Source organism: Chanodichthys erythropterus, chromosome 2 (assembly GCF_024489055.1).
Source record: "Chanodichthys erythropterus isolate Z2021 chromosome 2, ASM2448905v1, whole genome shotgun sequence".
NCBI lineage: Eukaryota > Metazoa > Chordata > Actinopteri > Cypriniformes > Xenocyprididae > Chanodichthys > Chanodichthys erythropterus.
Window position 1 is genome coordinate 30,544,579 of NC_090222.1, and position 12,879 is coordinate 30,557,457.

Here is a 12,879-nt window from a genome sequence, read left to right on the forward strand (position 1 = left end):
TTTTCACCATAAAATAACCTAAATGGAACATCCCCCTAAAGTCATATAAGGAACCTTGAACTGCAGCACTTTCATTACCAAAAGAGGACGTTTTAGGAACGTCCCAAATGTGAAAAAGATGTGAATAGCATAAATGTAATATTTAGAATGACAGCTCATCTATGCTGATCTATGCAAATGGACATAAAATTCAGAAACACGTCAATAAATGGCAGATGTTTTATTGTTGACAAATTAGACAAATGATGCACTTGGCATTTATACATTTCCAAGAAACAACACATTTTCTGTCAGAGGTCATAAACTGAAATAAATACACAACAGAAAGAGAGCAAAATTTCTGCATCTGTATAGATGAATGTTTATGGTGTAAACAACAGGATTTTAGCCAAAAATCACCTTTCCTGTATATTAGTGTTTGGTCTATCAACTGTAAGATATAACACCAAAAAAATGTCCAACAGTATGATGGAGGTCATGGTTATGGAGCTAAATGGGAATTTGGAGTCACAATGCTCATGGACAGAAAAACAGTTCTGTTAGTGAAACAGGAAGAAGTCTTTGAAGCATCTAATTTCTCTTGATGAAGGATTCGTACAGGGAGGTGAGCTGGTCCTTCAGGTCCTGTGCGTAGGGGTCCAGCTTTTCCTTCAGGTCTTCAGCGTAGGGTGTGAGACTCTGCTGGACCATCTGGGCTCTCTCTCTAATCTGGGTCTGAAGATCCTCAGCCAGAGGGCTCACGGTCTTCTGGAACTCCTGCAGATGCTGATCAACCTTCTCCTTGATTTCAGCAGTGTAGGGCTCCAGCTGAGCCTGCAGCTCCTTCACGCTCTGCTCCAGGTTTCCTCTCAGCTCCTCACTCTTCTGGAGCAGAGTGGCCTTCAGGGTCTCAGAATCCAGGGATTCTGCATATGGAGCCATGGCCGTCCTGAGCTCCTCCACTCTCTGCTGGATCTGGCTCTTGAGGTTGTCAGCATAGGGCTCCAGCTGGTCTCTCACAGTGATCAGGTCCTGGCCCAAACGCTCCCTCAAAATTTCAGCTTCCTTGGTGATTTTGGTCATCAGCTCTTCAGCCAGAGGATCCATTTGTTTCTTGAGGGTGACGGCATATTCGCTGGCCATGTCGGCACTCTGAGTCAGTCTAGCACTGTTAAATGGAGAAGGATGTTTGAGTTTCATATCAGGGCATAAGAAATAGTCTAAATAACATGTCCTGCAGGTAAATATTCTTGACTTACTTGACTTCCTGTCCCAGTTGGGAAGACCTGATCATCTTGACGGTTTCCTCTGCGGTTTGTGTTGCCTTGGAAACATAGCTCCAGAATGCATCAGTCAGCTGCTCCAGCTGTGGCTTGGGCTCATCAGCATTGAAAAGGTTGGCCTGGCAAACTGTTGATGGAGCATTTCGGTTTGATCAAATGGTTTTGTTAATAAACTTTTAAATTTATCAAGCATTAAAATATTTTCATATTGTAATTTTCTCTGAATTCCTCACCTGTAAATACAGCAAGTGCAAGTACCACAAGAACCTTCATGATGGCATTCAATTTTAGTCTAAAAGTAAAAAACACTTTCAATGAATGTCTCTGTCTTTTACATAAATGTACATAAAAGTGTTGTATTTTGAATTGACTAAAAAGTTTGAAAGTTCTTACCTTTGTCAGAGTTTTTTAATTGACGCTGTCCTGTCTGAAGAACCAGTGTGAAGGTGGCTGGTTCACATCTGTATTTATATAGCATGGGGAAATGACTGCTGTAGTGGAAACCCAAAGTCCAGTGGGTAGTGCCTTGCTGTCACTACTCCACATCAACACCCTGACTGTACCTTCAACCACCACAGACTTTCAGATTCAGTGCAGATAATGATAACAGTGGAACTTTGTCTCTAAAAGCAGTAGTGAGTATTTTAATTAAGTTTTAATTTGGTCAAAATCAAAATGCATATCAAATATTTGAGGTCTTAGCACTTAACATTACACAGATGTCATTAAAGGGAATTAAAATAGAATCCCCAACTGCCTAAAACAAAAAAGAAAAGTGTATGTAAAAAATATTTGGAAACAAATTAATAAAAATCATAAAGCCTAGAAAAGGAGTCATCCAGAATAATCTAATTATTTAAGGTCCATCTTGGATACTTAAATCTGACAGAGCTCCGAGTTTGAACATTTGACCTAATAAATCAACAAATGATAAAAGACGTTCTGCATTCCCTGATAAGGTCTGACACGTCACTCAAAGCCTCTTGATTCTGTTTGCTGGCATTAAGTATTGTTACTCTTGTTCTTTAGCTTTAAATCTAAGAGTTAACTGTATTACCATTTATAATAATTTGCCAGTAATTTGCCATTAAAGTAATATGTAGTTTCAAAGGAAATAGACTGATGTTTAATTATTCAATAGCAATATTTGTCTGGTTGAACTACAGTAGGGTAATTCATCATTTTATCATATAAGTCCTTTCACTAAAGCTGACAAAAGAAGTAGGCATATACATATAATCTAATTTTAATCAGAGATGAGTGTTTCTCACCACTAGAGAGCACTTACTAGTGATGCTATATGGGTTATTTTACCATTTATCAATACATTTTGATTCTGGCCAAGGAGGCAAGGGAGATGTTGATTAAAATTAACTGTATTTGGTCAGTCACTTATTATACGTATTATATTATAATACATAGATGTATTTTTTTTTTTTACATTTCTGCATGCTCATACAGTGCAAGATGACCACAAAGGTCCACAAAAGTCAATATTCTAGTAAAAGACAGTGCAATAGTGCAAGCAAGGATTTATTAAACTCGTGGGTTTTTCTGAATTGAGAGGGCTCAATTTATTTATTTTTTCCGATCAAGAAAGAAATGCTAGAAACATCACTATATATATATATATATATATATATATATATATATATATATATATATATATATATATATATTATATATATATATATAGAAAACAATAACTGTGGATTAAATCTGGGCCTTGAGGTCTTCAGTTGATGAAGCAAAAGATTTTTTCATTCCCTGCAGATTTTGGTGCACATTCTCCTTGAGTTCAGCAGTGTAGGGCTCCAGCTGAGCCTGCAGCTTCTTCACACTCTGCTCCAGGTTTCCTCTCAGCTCCTCGCTCTTCTGGAGCAGAGTGGCCTTCAGGGTCTCAGAATCCAGGGATTCTGTATATGGAGCCATGGCCATCCTGAGCTCCTCCACTCTCTGCTGGATCTGGCCCTTGAGGTTGTCAGCATAGGGCTCCAGTTTGTCTCTCATGGTGTTCAGGTCCTGGCTCAAACGCTCCTTCAACACTTCAGCCTCTTTGGTGATTTTGTTCATCAGATCTTCAGATGGAGGAGTCTGTGTTAGTCTAGTTTGGTGATGTGGAGGGGAAAGGTTTAATTTATGTGTTGAAACAGAAAACATTTCTAATTTGCTAAAACAATACTTCTGGTAATTATGACTTACTTGACTTCCTGTCCCAGCTGAGATGTACTTATCATCTGTGAAGGTTCATCAGTAGTTTGTACTGCTTGGGCAATATAGTTCCAGAATGCATGTATTAAGTGATCCAGATGTGGATTTGGCTTCTCTTCATTAGATAAGTTGGCTTGGCAACCTGTTGTGAGAATTGAACATATCAGATAATTCAAAAATTATTTAGCCATTTTGGAGGTAAAAAAAAAAAAAAAAAAAATCACATTAATATAATATTTTATTTTATATTCTTGTAATTTAGCTTCTTCAAATAATGTGGAAAGAGGATGCTTTTCTTTACTTCCATACCAACTCCATTACAAAATAGTAATTTTAAATGTTCATTTTGTAAAGGAATTCATATAGGCATAATTTATATTTGCCTACAAAACTATTGTCAAGCATCTACACACAAGCCTAGATCAAAAGTATTTTAAGATCACATGAAAAAAAAAATCATGTATCCAAACTTTTGTCTGGTAGAACATGATGTATTATGTCTTATCCAGTAGGAAGAAACATTAATGTAAGTTAAAGGGATAGTTCACCTAAAAATGAAAATTAAATAAAAGGCGATCTTTCGCTGGGATGTGTTATTTTTGAAATAATGCCGAGTGCTCACTGCCGCAGTTATCAGTGGCGCAACAATGTTCTCTTGGCACTCATGCACAAAGCGTAATCTTCACACAGACGAGTGCTTCCATCTATCAGAGAGTCTCTATTTAATACGGTGAAATCACAAAACAAAATGCACATAAACATGTCCCTGATCATGATATACAATCACCGTTGAACATCTTTGGTTTTAATGAGAAGAAAAACAAAAATGACACGAGGGCGGATTAGAACCCAGAACCTCTGGCATGCTGAACAAAAATTTTACCACTAGTCCATCTAGACTATCTAACATTAAGTGCGGATCCATGTATTTATTGACTAATGTAAATACTCTCGAGACCAACAATATATTGTATTATAGAAGATGTAAGGATGAAACTATTATCTTAAACATGATGTCTATGTCAACAAAGTTACGCCACTGCTTCCAAATATCTTTCTTTGTGTACAGCAGAACAAAGAAATTTAAAAAGGTTTGGAACAACTTGAGGGGGAGTAAATGATGAAAGAATTTTAATTTTTGGGTGAACTATCCCTTTAACATGTATAATAATTTTATATTCTGTTTGAAATTTGGAACCCTGTTTTTCTTTCTTTCTTTCTTTCTTTCTTTCTTTCTTTCTTTCTTTCTTTCTTTCTTTCTTTCTTTCTTTCAAGTAATTTATATCAATAGTTATATATCTAACCTGTAAAAACAGCCAATGCAAGAATCACAAGAGCCTTCATAGTTTTCAGTGCTTAGCCTATAAAATAACAACACATTTTGTTAATTTAAACAATTTAATATAATGTAAAATATTTTACATAAAACATATTTTAATCTGGTATTTAGTAAATTCATCTTCTTACCTTTGTCAGTAGGATGTCCAGTGTGAATAGCAAATGCAGTGATGGTTGTTTAATATCTGTATTTAAATACCATTAGGAATATATTTTAATCTCCAGTGGATGTTTTTATCTAGTTATGTTGTGACTACAAACCCTGTGTGACAAGATGTGCAGTTCTGGACGTCATTTGAAAGGAACAGGCCCATGAGTTACTGTGTACACTGTATGAGTCAGCACTGATAATGAAGTAGGGACATTAACATAATGTATGATCTGTCATTAGTACAACCAAAAGTTACTGGAAGTGGTCCATTTTTGGAAAGTTCTCAACTTTATCTAATCTTTATTATGCGTTACAAGAAATCATTTTAGATGACCTTTATCATTTCTGCATGTCGTTTGTCAGAGTTGGTTTATTTAAATAATCCTTTTGACACTCATACAGACTTTTAGAAATATTGTTTAAATCTGTCTGTTATGTATGTATATGTGTTTGTGTGTGTGTGTGTGTATATATATATATTTTTTTTTTTCAGAGGGCTACTTAATTAGATAAAAAAAAAAAGATGTGAATAGCATAAATGTAATATTTAGAATGACAGCTCATCTATGCTGATCTATGCAACTGGACATAGTATTCAGAAACATGTTAATAAATGGCAGATGTTTTATTGTTGATAAATAAGACAAATGATACACGTAGCATTTTAACATTTCCAAGAAACAACACATTTTCTGTCAGAGGTCATAAACTGAAATAAATACACAACAGAAAGAGAGCAAAATTTCTGCATTTTGTATAGATGAATGGTTATGGTGTAAACAACAAGATTTTAGTCAAAAATCACCTTTCCTGTATATTAGTTTGGTCTATCAACTGTAAGATATAACACCAAAAAGATCTTGTTGATTCCCAATAGTGTGATGTAGGTCATGGTTATGGAGATAAATGGGAATTTGGAGTCACAATGCTCATGGACAGAAAAACAGTTCTGTTAGTGAAACAGGAAGAAGTCTTTGAAGCATCTAATTTCTCTTGATGAAGGATTCGTACAGGGAGGTGAGCTGGTCCTTCAGGTCCTGTGCGTAGGGGTCCAGCTTTTCCTTCAGGTCTTCAGCGTAGGGTGTGAGACTCTGCTGGACCATCTGGGCTCTCTCTCTAATCTGGGTCTGAAGATCCTCAGCCAGAGGGCTCACGGTCTTCTGGAACTCCTGCAGACGCTGGTCAACCTTCTCCTTGATTTCAGCAGTGTAGGGCTCCAGCTGAGCCTGCAGCTCCTTCACACTCTGCTCCAGGTTTCCTCTCAGCTCCTCACTCTTCTGGAGCAGAGTGGCCTTCAGGGTCTCAGAATCCAGGGATTCTGCATATGGAGCCATGGCCGTCCTGAGCTCCTCCACTCGCTGCTGGATCTGGCTCTTGAGGTTGTCAGCATAGGGCTCCAGCTGGTCTCTCACAGTGATCAGGTCCTGGCTCAATCGCTCCCTCAACACTTCAGCTTCCTTGGTGATTTTGGTCATCAGCTCTTCAGCCAGAGGATCCATCTGTTTCTTGAGGGTGACGGCATATTCGCTGGCCATGTCGGCACTCTGGGTCAATCTAGCACTGTTAAATGGAGAAGGATGTTTGAGTTTCATATCAGGGCATAAGAACTAGTCTAAATAACAGTGTCCTGCAGGTAAATATTCTTGACTTACTTCACTTCCTGTCCCAGTTGGGAAGACCTGATCATCTTGACGGTTTCCTCTGCGGTTTGTGTTGCCTTGGAAACATAGCTCCAGAATGCATCAGTCAGCTGCTCCAGCTGTGGCTTGGGCTCATCAGCATTGAAAAGGTTGGCCTGGCAAACTGTTGATGGAGCATTTCAGTTTGATCAAATGGTTTTGTTAATAGACTCTGTAAATTTATCAAGCCTTTTTCATATTGTAATTTTCTCTGAATTCCTCACCTGTAAATACAGCAAGTGCAAGTACCACAAGAACCTTCATGGTGTTCAGTTTTAATCTAGAAGTAAAAAACACTTTCAATGAATGTCTCTGTCTTTTACATAAATGTAAAAAGTGTTGTATTTTGAATGTACTAAAAAGTGAGAAAGTTCTTACCTTTGTCAGAGTGTTTTAATTGATGCTGTCCTGTCTGAAGAACCAGTGTGAAGGTGGCTGGTTCACATCTGTATTTATATAGCATGGGGAAATGACTGCTGTAGTGGAAACCCAAAGTCCAGTGGGTAGTGCCTTGCTGTCACTACTCCACATCAACACCCTGACTGTACCTTCAACCACCAGAGACTTTCAGATTCAGTGCAGATAATGATAACAGTGGAACTTTGTCTCTAAAAGCAGTAGTGAGTATTTTAATTAAGTTTTAATTTGGTCAAAATCAAAATGCATATAAAATATTTTAAGTCTTAGCACTTAACATTACACAGATGTCATTAAAGGGAATTAAAATAGAATCCCCAACTGCCTAAATCAAAAATGAAAACTATACATAAAAATATTTGGAAATATTAAATTAATAAAAAATCATGTAAGCCTAGAAAAGGAATCATCCAGAATAATCCAATTATTTAAGGTCCATCTTGGATACTTAAATCAGACAGAGCTCCAAGTTTGAACATTTGACCTAATAAATCAACAAATGATAAAAGACGTTCTGCATTCCCTGATAAGGTCTGACACGTCACTCAAAGCCTCTTGATTCTGTTTGCTGGCATTAAGTATTGTTACTCTTGTTCTTTAGCTTTAAATCTAAGAGTTAACTGTATTAACATTTATAATAATTTGCCATTAATTAATACGTAAATAGTTTAAAAGGAAATAGACTCCACTCCACATAAACTGATTGCAAGTATCCCATGATCCTGACCCCGGGTCTGAAAGAACTGAAAGATGTTTAATTATTCAAAAACAATATTTCTCTGGTTAAACTACAGTAAACTATTTCATCATTTTATAATATAATTCCTTTCACCAAAGTTTACAATAGTAGTAGGCCTATACATATAATCTAATTATAATCAGGAAAAAGGTGTTTCTCACCTCTAGAGAGCACTGCCACTACTAGTGAAGCTATATAGGTTATTTTACCATTTATCAATAAATTTTTATTCTGGTCAAGGAGGAGGCAAGGGAAATGTGATTTAAAATTAACTGTTGTTTTTAATCAGTCTCTTATTATACATATTATATTATAATACATAAATGTGTTTTATTTGAATATTTCTGCATGCTCATACAGTGCAAGATGACTACAATCATCCACAAAACATAGTCTAGCATAAGACAGTGCAAGCAAGGATTTATTAAACTCATGGGTTTTTCTGAATTGGACATATAGCAATCTTCTACATATCAGTGACAAATAACAATATATGGCATATGTTTTATTGTTACAATAACAATAACAAATGCTAGGAACATCACAATATAATATAGAAATATGAAACTCCAAAAAAAAAAAAGTGACTGGAAGAGGTCCATTTTTGTGGAAAGTTCTCAACCTTATCTAATCTATATCCTTTATCATTTATGCATGTCCTTTGTCAGAGTTGGTTTATTTAAATAATCCTTTTGACACTCATACAGACTTTTAGAAATATTGTTTAAATCACACATACACACATTTTATGTAATTATGTTTATGTATAATTGTTTATATTTATGTTTATGTATAATGTGTTGTATATTTTATGCAGTTGAACCTTTCAAACAGTAACTGTTGTATAAAAAAAAAACTTCTCATAAGTTGGTAACAAGACCTCATTCTTTTAAAGAAATAACACCTATTTTGTCTGGTGATTTTATTAAAAAGTATGTAAGCCTTATGCATTTTCAGAGGGCTACTTAAACGTAATTAGATAAAAAAAAAAAAAACGTATGAATAGGATAAATGTAATATTTAGAATGACAGTTCAGGTATGCTGATCTACTCAACTGGATATAATATTCAGAAACATTTTGTTATTAAATCACAGGTTTTATTGTTGATAAATAAGACAAATCATACACTTGGCATTTATACATTTCAAAGAAACAACACATTTTCTGTCAGAGGTAATAAGGAGTTGATAAACTGAAATAAATACACAACAGAAAGAGAGCAAAAGTTCTGTATAAATGAATGGTTATGGTGTAAACAACAGAATTTTAGCACAAAAAAAAAATCACCTTTCCTGTATGTTAGTGTTTGGTCTATCAACTGTAAGATATAACACCAAAAAGATCTTGTTTATTCCCAGTAGTGTGATGTAGGTCATGGTTATGGAGATAAATGGGAATTTGGAGTCACAATGCTCATGGACAGAAAAACAGTTCTGTTAGTGAAACAGGAAGAAGTCTTTGAAGCATCTAATTTCTCTTGATGAAGGATTCGTACAGGGAGGTGAGCTGGTCCTTCAGGTCCTGTGCATAGGGGTCCAGCTTTTCCTTCAGGTCTTCAGCGTAGGGTGTGAGACTCTGCTGGACCATTTGGGCTCTCTCTCTAATCTGGGTCTGAAGATCCTCAGCCAGAGGGCTCACGGTCTTCTGGAACTCCTGCAGATGCTGGTCAACCTTCTCCTTGATTTCAGCAGTGTAGGGCTCCAGCTGAGCCTGCAGCTCCTTCACACTCTGCTCCAGGTTTCCTCTCAGCTCCTCACTCTTCTGGAGCAGAGTGGCCTTCAGGGTCTCAGAATCCAGGGATTCTGCATATGGAGCCATGGCCGTCCTGAGCTCCTCCACTCTCTGCTGGATCTGGCTCTTGAGGTTGTCAGCATAGGGCTCCAGCTGGTCTCTCACAGTGATCAGGTCCTGGCCCAAACGCTCCCTCAACACTTCAGCTTCCTTGGTGATTTTGGTCATCAGCTCTTCAGCCAGAGGATCCATCTGTTTCTTGAGGGTGACGGCATATTCGCTGGCCATGTCGGCACTCTGGGTCAGTCTAGCACTGTTAAATGGAGAAGGATGTTTGAGTTTCATATCAGGACATAAGAACTAGTCTAAATAACAGTGTTCTGCGGGTAAATATTCTTGACTTACTTGACTTCCTGTCCCAGTTGGGAAGACCTGATCATCTTGACGGTTTCCTCTGCGGTTTGTGTTGCCTTGGAAACATAGCTCCAGAATGCATCAGTCAGCTGCTCCAGCTGTGGCTTGGGCTCATCAGCATTGAAAAGGTTAGCCTGGCAACCTGTTGATGAAGCATTTCAGTTTGATCAAATGGTTTTTTTAATAGACTGTAAATTTATCAAGCCTTAAAACATTTTCATATTGTAATTTTCTCTGAGTTCCTCACCTGTAAATGCAGCAAGTGCAAGTACCACAAGAACCTTCATGGTGTTCAGCTTTAGTCTAGAAGTAAAAAACACTTTCAATGAATGTCTCTGTCTTTTACATAAATGTAAAAAGTGCTGTATTTTAAATTTACTAAAAAGTTCAGTCAAAAGTTCTTACCTTTGTCAGAGTGTTTTAATTAACGCTGTCCTGTCTGAAGAACCAGTGTGAAGGTGGCTGGTTCACATCTGTAATTATATACCATGTGGAGGTGATTGCCTTAGTGGAAACCCAAAGTCCAGTGGGTAGTGCCTTGCTGTCACTACTCCACATCAACACCCTGACTGTACCTTCAACCACCACAGACTTTCAGATTCAGTGCAGATAATGATAACATTATCTTTAAAAACAATAATTATTATTTTTTTTTTATTACATTTTTATTGGGTCAAAATATTTTTTTTTTTCCTTAGCACCTCAACACAAATGTCATTAAAGGGAAGTTAAAATTCCCAGCTGCCAAAGCAAACAAGAAAAGTATACATAAAAATATATGGAAACATTAATTTAGTAAAAATCTCAAAGCCTAAAAGGAGACATCAAGAATAATCTAATTATTTAAGGTCCATCTTGGATACTTTATCAGACAGAGCCCCAAGTTTGAACATTTGACCTAATAAAACAATAAATGATAAAAGACGCTCTGCATTCCCTGATAAGGTCTGACACGTCACTCAAAGCTTCTTGATTCCATCTGCTGGCATTTTTCTCGTCTTTTAGCTTTAAATCTAGGAATTAGCTTCATTAACAATTATAATAATTTGACATTTGTTAAGTAATACATAAACAGTTTTAAAGAAAATAGACTCCACTCCACATAAACAGATTCTATAAGTATCCCATGGAATTGTCATGATCTCAACCCCAGGTCTGAAAGAACAGGAAGCTGTTTAATTATTCAATAACCATATTTGTCTGGTTAAACTAGTAATTAGTCATTTTATCATATTATCATACAATTCCTTTCACAAAATCCATTTAACATAAGAAGTAGGCCTATACATCTAATTTGAATCAGACATTAGTGGAAAAATGCATTTCACAACACTAGAGAACACTGCCACTACTAGTGATGCTGTGATGGGGTTAGTTAGTGATACTAGTGATGGGGTTAGTTAAACATTTATTAACAAACTGTTTGTTTTGTTTGTTTGTTTTTTAAATAAATGCTTACATTAATAACAGAAGCAAAACATTTATCATGTGATATGAGTACACCAGTATTTATTAAAAATGTAGTGAAAAATCAATTAGAAGTAAAACTGCTGTAGAACAATATTGATGGAGTCAAAATTATTGAAGGATCACAAAAAAACTAGCTCATAAAATACCACTGGTCAAGGGGGCAAGGGAGGCCAAGCCTCTTCGAATATGTGATGTGATAAAATGAACTGTTTTTAATCAGTCACTATACATATTATAATACATATGAAGCAGTGCCGATGCCACGTGACTGTATCAATGTATTGCAAAAGCAATTCGAGAGCAGTCAGCTGATCAGCCAGCGAAGCTTCTCCAGAGCGGCTGCACAAGCTCTGATGAGGACACAGCTGTATTACGATTAGCTGGATTTGTTGGGAGGTCTCCAGGGCGGGTCCAGGAGCTCTAGGCGCCATGGCGGGTTGGGAGCCTCAGGGAGCCACAGAGGGTCGGGTGCCTCGGTGAGCCATGGTGGGTCGGGTGCCTCGGAGAGCCAAAGTGAGTCAGGAGCCACACAACGCTATGGCGGGTAGGTCTTCGTGGTCTTGGCCACTCCGACCACGGGTATATGCCAGATTACATTTAAATGACACGAGTGGTGGTCTCATTGTCACAAATTAATTTAGATGAGATTACATCAGATTATATAGAACTGATTCAAGTCAAGAGCGATTCCGTATGTCATGGACTTCCGAAGCTTTGGTCACATGCTTTTTCAAACCGTAGATCTGCTCCGCGGTGATATAGATATGGTGGAGAAAACAAGTCTGACCACCAGATGTCACTAATGCGCACTGTTAAAAGCTTCGAGTAATGAACTGTTTTTCAGCACAATTTGATGAAAGCCTCAAATGCTTCAGAAAGCCTCGGTTTCCCATCACTAGTGAGTGCTGTGCTTAAGTATCTGGTGGTGATTGGGTGATGATGAGGATCAGGTGCAGGTGAATACTGAGTGGTGGAGTGAGTGCAGTTGTGGGCCAGGGAGGGTCATGGATGGGAAATGGAGTCCAGAACAGCTGGGAACTGCGACGCTGTGTCTGGTCTCGTTGTTAACTTGTACGGACCCCTTACCTGCTACTTACCTGAGTACTTACCTGATCCTCCGTGTCCTGTCTTCAGACATCCATCTTCTGTCTTCAGATCCAAGTCTGCTGTGTTCCCATTCACCTCTACCAGTGTTCACCTGCAAGGACATTTCGGTGAATTGCCAGCTAAGTTACCATTTGATATTCATATGCAACTATACTCACTGTTTGCTGAATCCAGTTCCAGTGTTTCATACAGACCTGTTGAATAAACTGTTTTCAACTTACCTGTCTGCACTCTTCTGTTCTGTGACAATATTTTTATGTGGAACTTTATTCTTGTACAAACAGTTGCTGTAAGCAGTACATAAAGTATTGAATGAAAAATGTCCCTGAAACATCAGTGTATTTGACAAATATTGCAT

At 37.3% G+C, this 12,879-nt stretch overlaps 4 protein-coding genes across 4 annotated transcripts; all 4 read right to left on the reverse strand.

Moving 5' to 3' along the window:
• Positions 1-214: 214 nt before the first annotated feature.
• Positions 215-2,813, reverse strand: LOC137035703 (apolipoprotein A-I-like). The gene is made up of 4 exons (XM_067409239.1): positions 1,656-2,813; positions 1,496-1,554; positions 1,239-1,389; positions 215-1,147 (listed from the first exon to the last, which is right to left on the reverse strand). Exons 2-4 carry the CDS (start codon positions 1,533-1,535, stop codon positions 571-573), a joined length of 768 nt encoding a protein of 255 aa, XP_067265340.1. The 5' UTR covers positions 1,536-1,554; positions 1,656-2,813; the 3' UTR covers positions 215-570.
• A 126-nt stretch (positions 2,814-2,939) lies between these two features.
• On the reverse strand, positions 2,940-5,095 carry LOC137035710 (apolipoprotein Eb-like). Its single transcript, XM_067409252.1, has 4 exons — positions 4,941-5,095; positions 4,778-4,834; positions 3,465-3,615; positions 2,940-3,366 (listed from the first exon to the last, which is right to left on the reverse strand). The coding sequence occupies exons 2-4, from the start codon at positions 4,815-4,817 to the stop codon at positions 2,976-2,978; spliced, it is 582 nt and encodes a 193-aa protein (XP_067265353.1). The 5' UTR covers positions 4,818-4,834; positions 4,941-5,095; the 3' UTR covers positions 2,940-2,975.
• A 463-nt stretch (positions 5,096-5,558) lies between these two features.
• On the reverse strand, positions 5,559-7,122 carry LOC137027626 (apolipoprotein A-I-like). Its single transcript, XM_067395875.1, has 4 exons — positions 7,020-7,122; positions 6,866-6,921; positions 6,615-6,765; positions 5,559-6,522 (listed from the first exon to the last, which is right to left on the reverse strand). Exons 2-4 carry the CDS (start codon positions 6,903-6,905, stop codon positions 5,946-5,948), a joined length of 768 nt encoding a protein of 255 aa, XP_067251976.1. The 5' UTR covers positions 6,906-6,921; positions 7,020-7,122; the 3' UTR covers positions 5,559-5,945.
• A 1,668-nt stretch (positions 7,123-8,790) lies between these two features.
• On the reverse strand, positions 8,791-10,409 carry LOC137027631 (apolipoprotein A-I-like). The gene is made up of 4 exons (XM_067395892.1): positions 10,350-10,409; positions 10,192-10,247; positions 9,936-10,086; positions 8,791-9,843 (listed from the first exon to the last, which is right to left on the reverse strand). The coding sequence occupies exons 2-4, from the start codon at positions 10,229-10,231 to the stop codon at positions 9,267-9,269; spliced, it is 768 nt and encodes a 255-aa protein (XP_067251993.1). The 5' UTR covers positions 10,232-10,247; positions 10,350-10,409; the 3' UTR covers positions 8,791-9,266.
• Between the last annotated feature and the right edge of the window lie 2,470 nt (positions 10,410-12,879).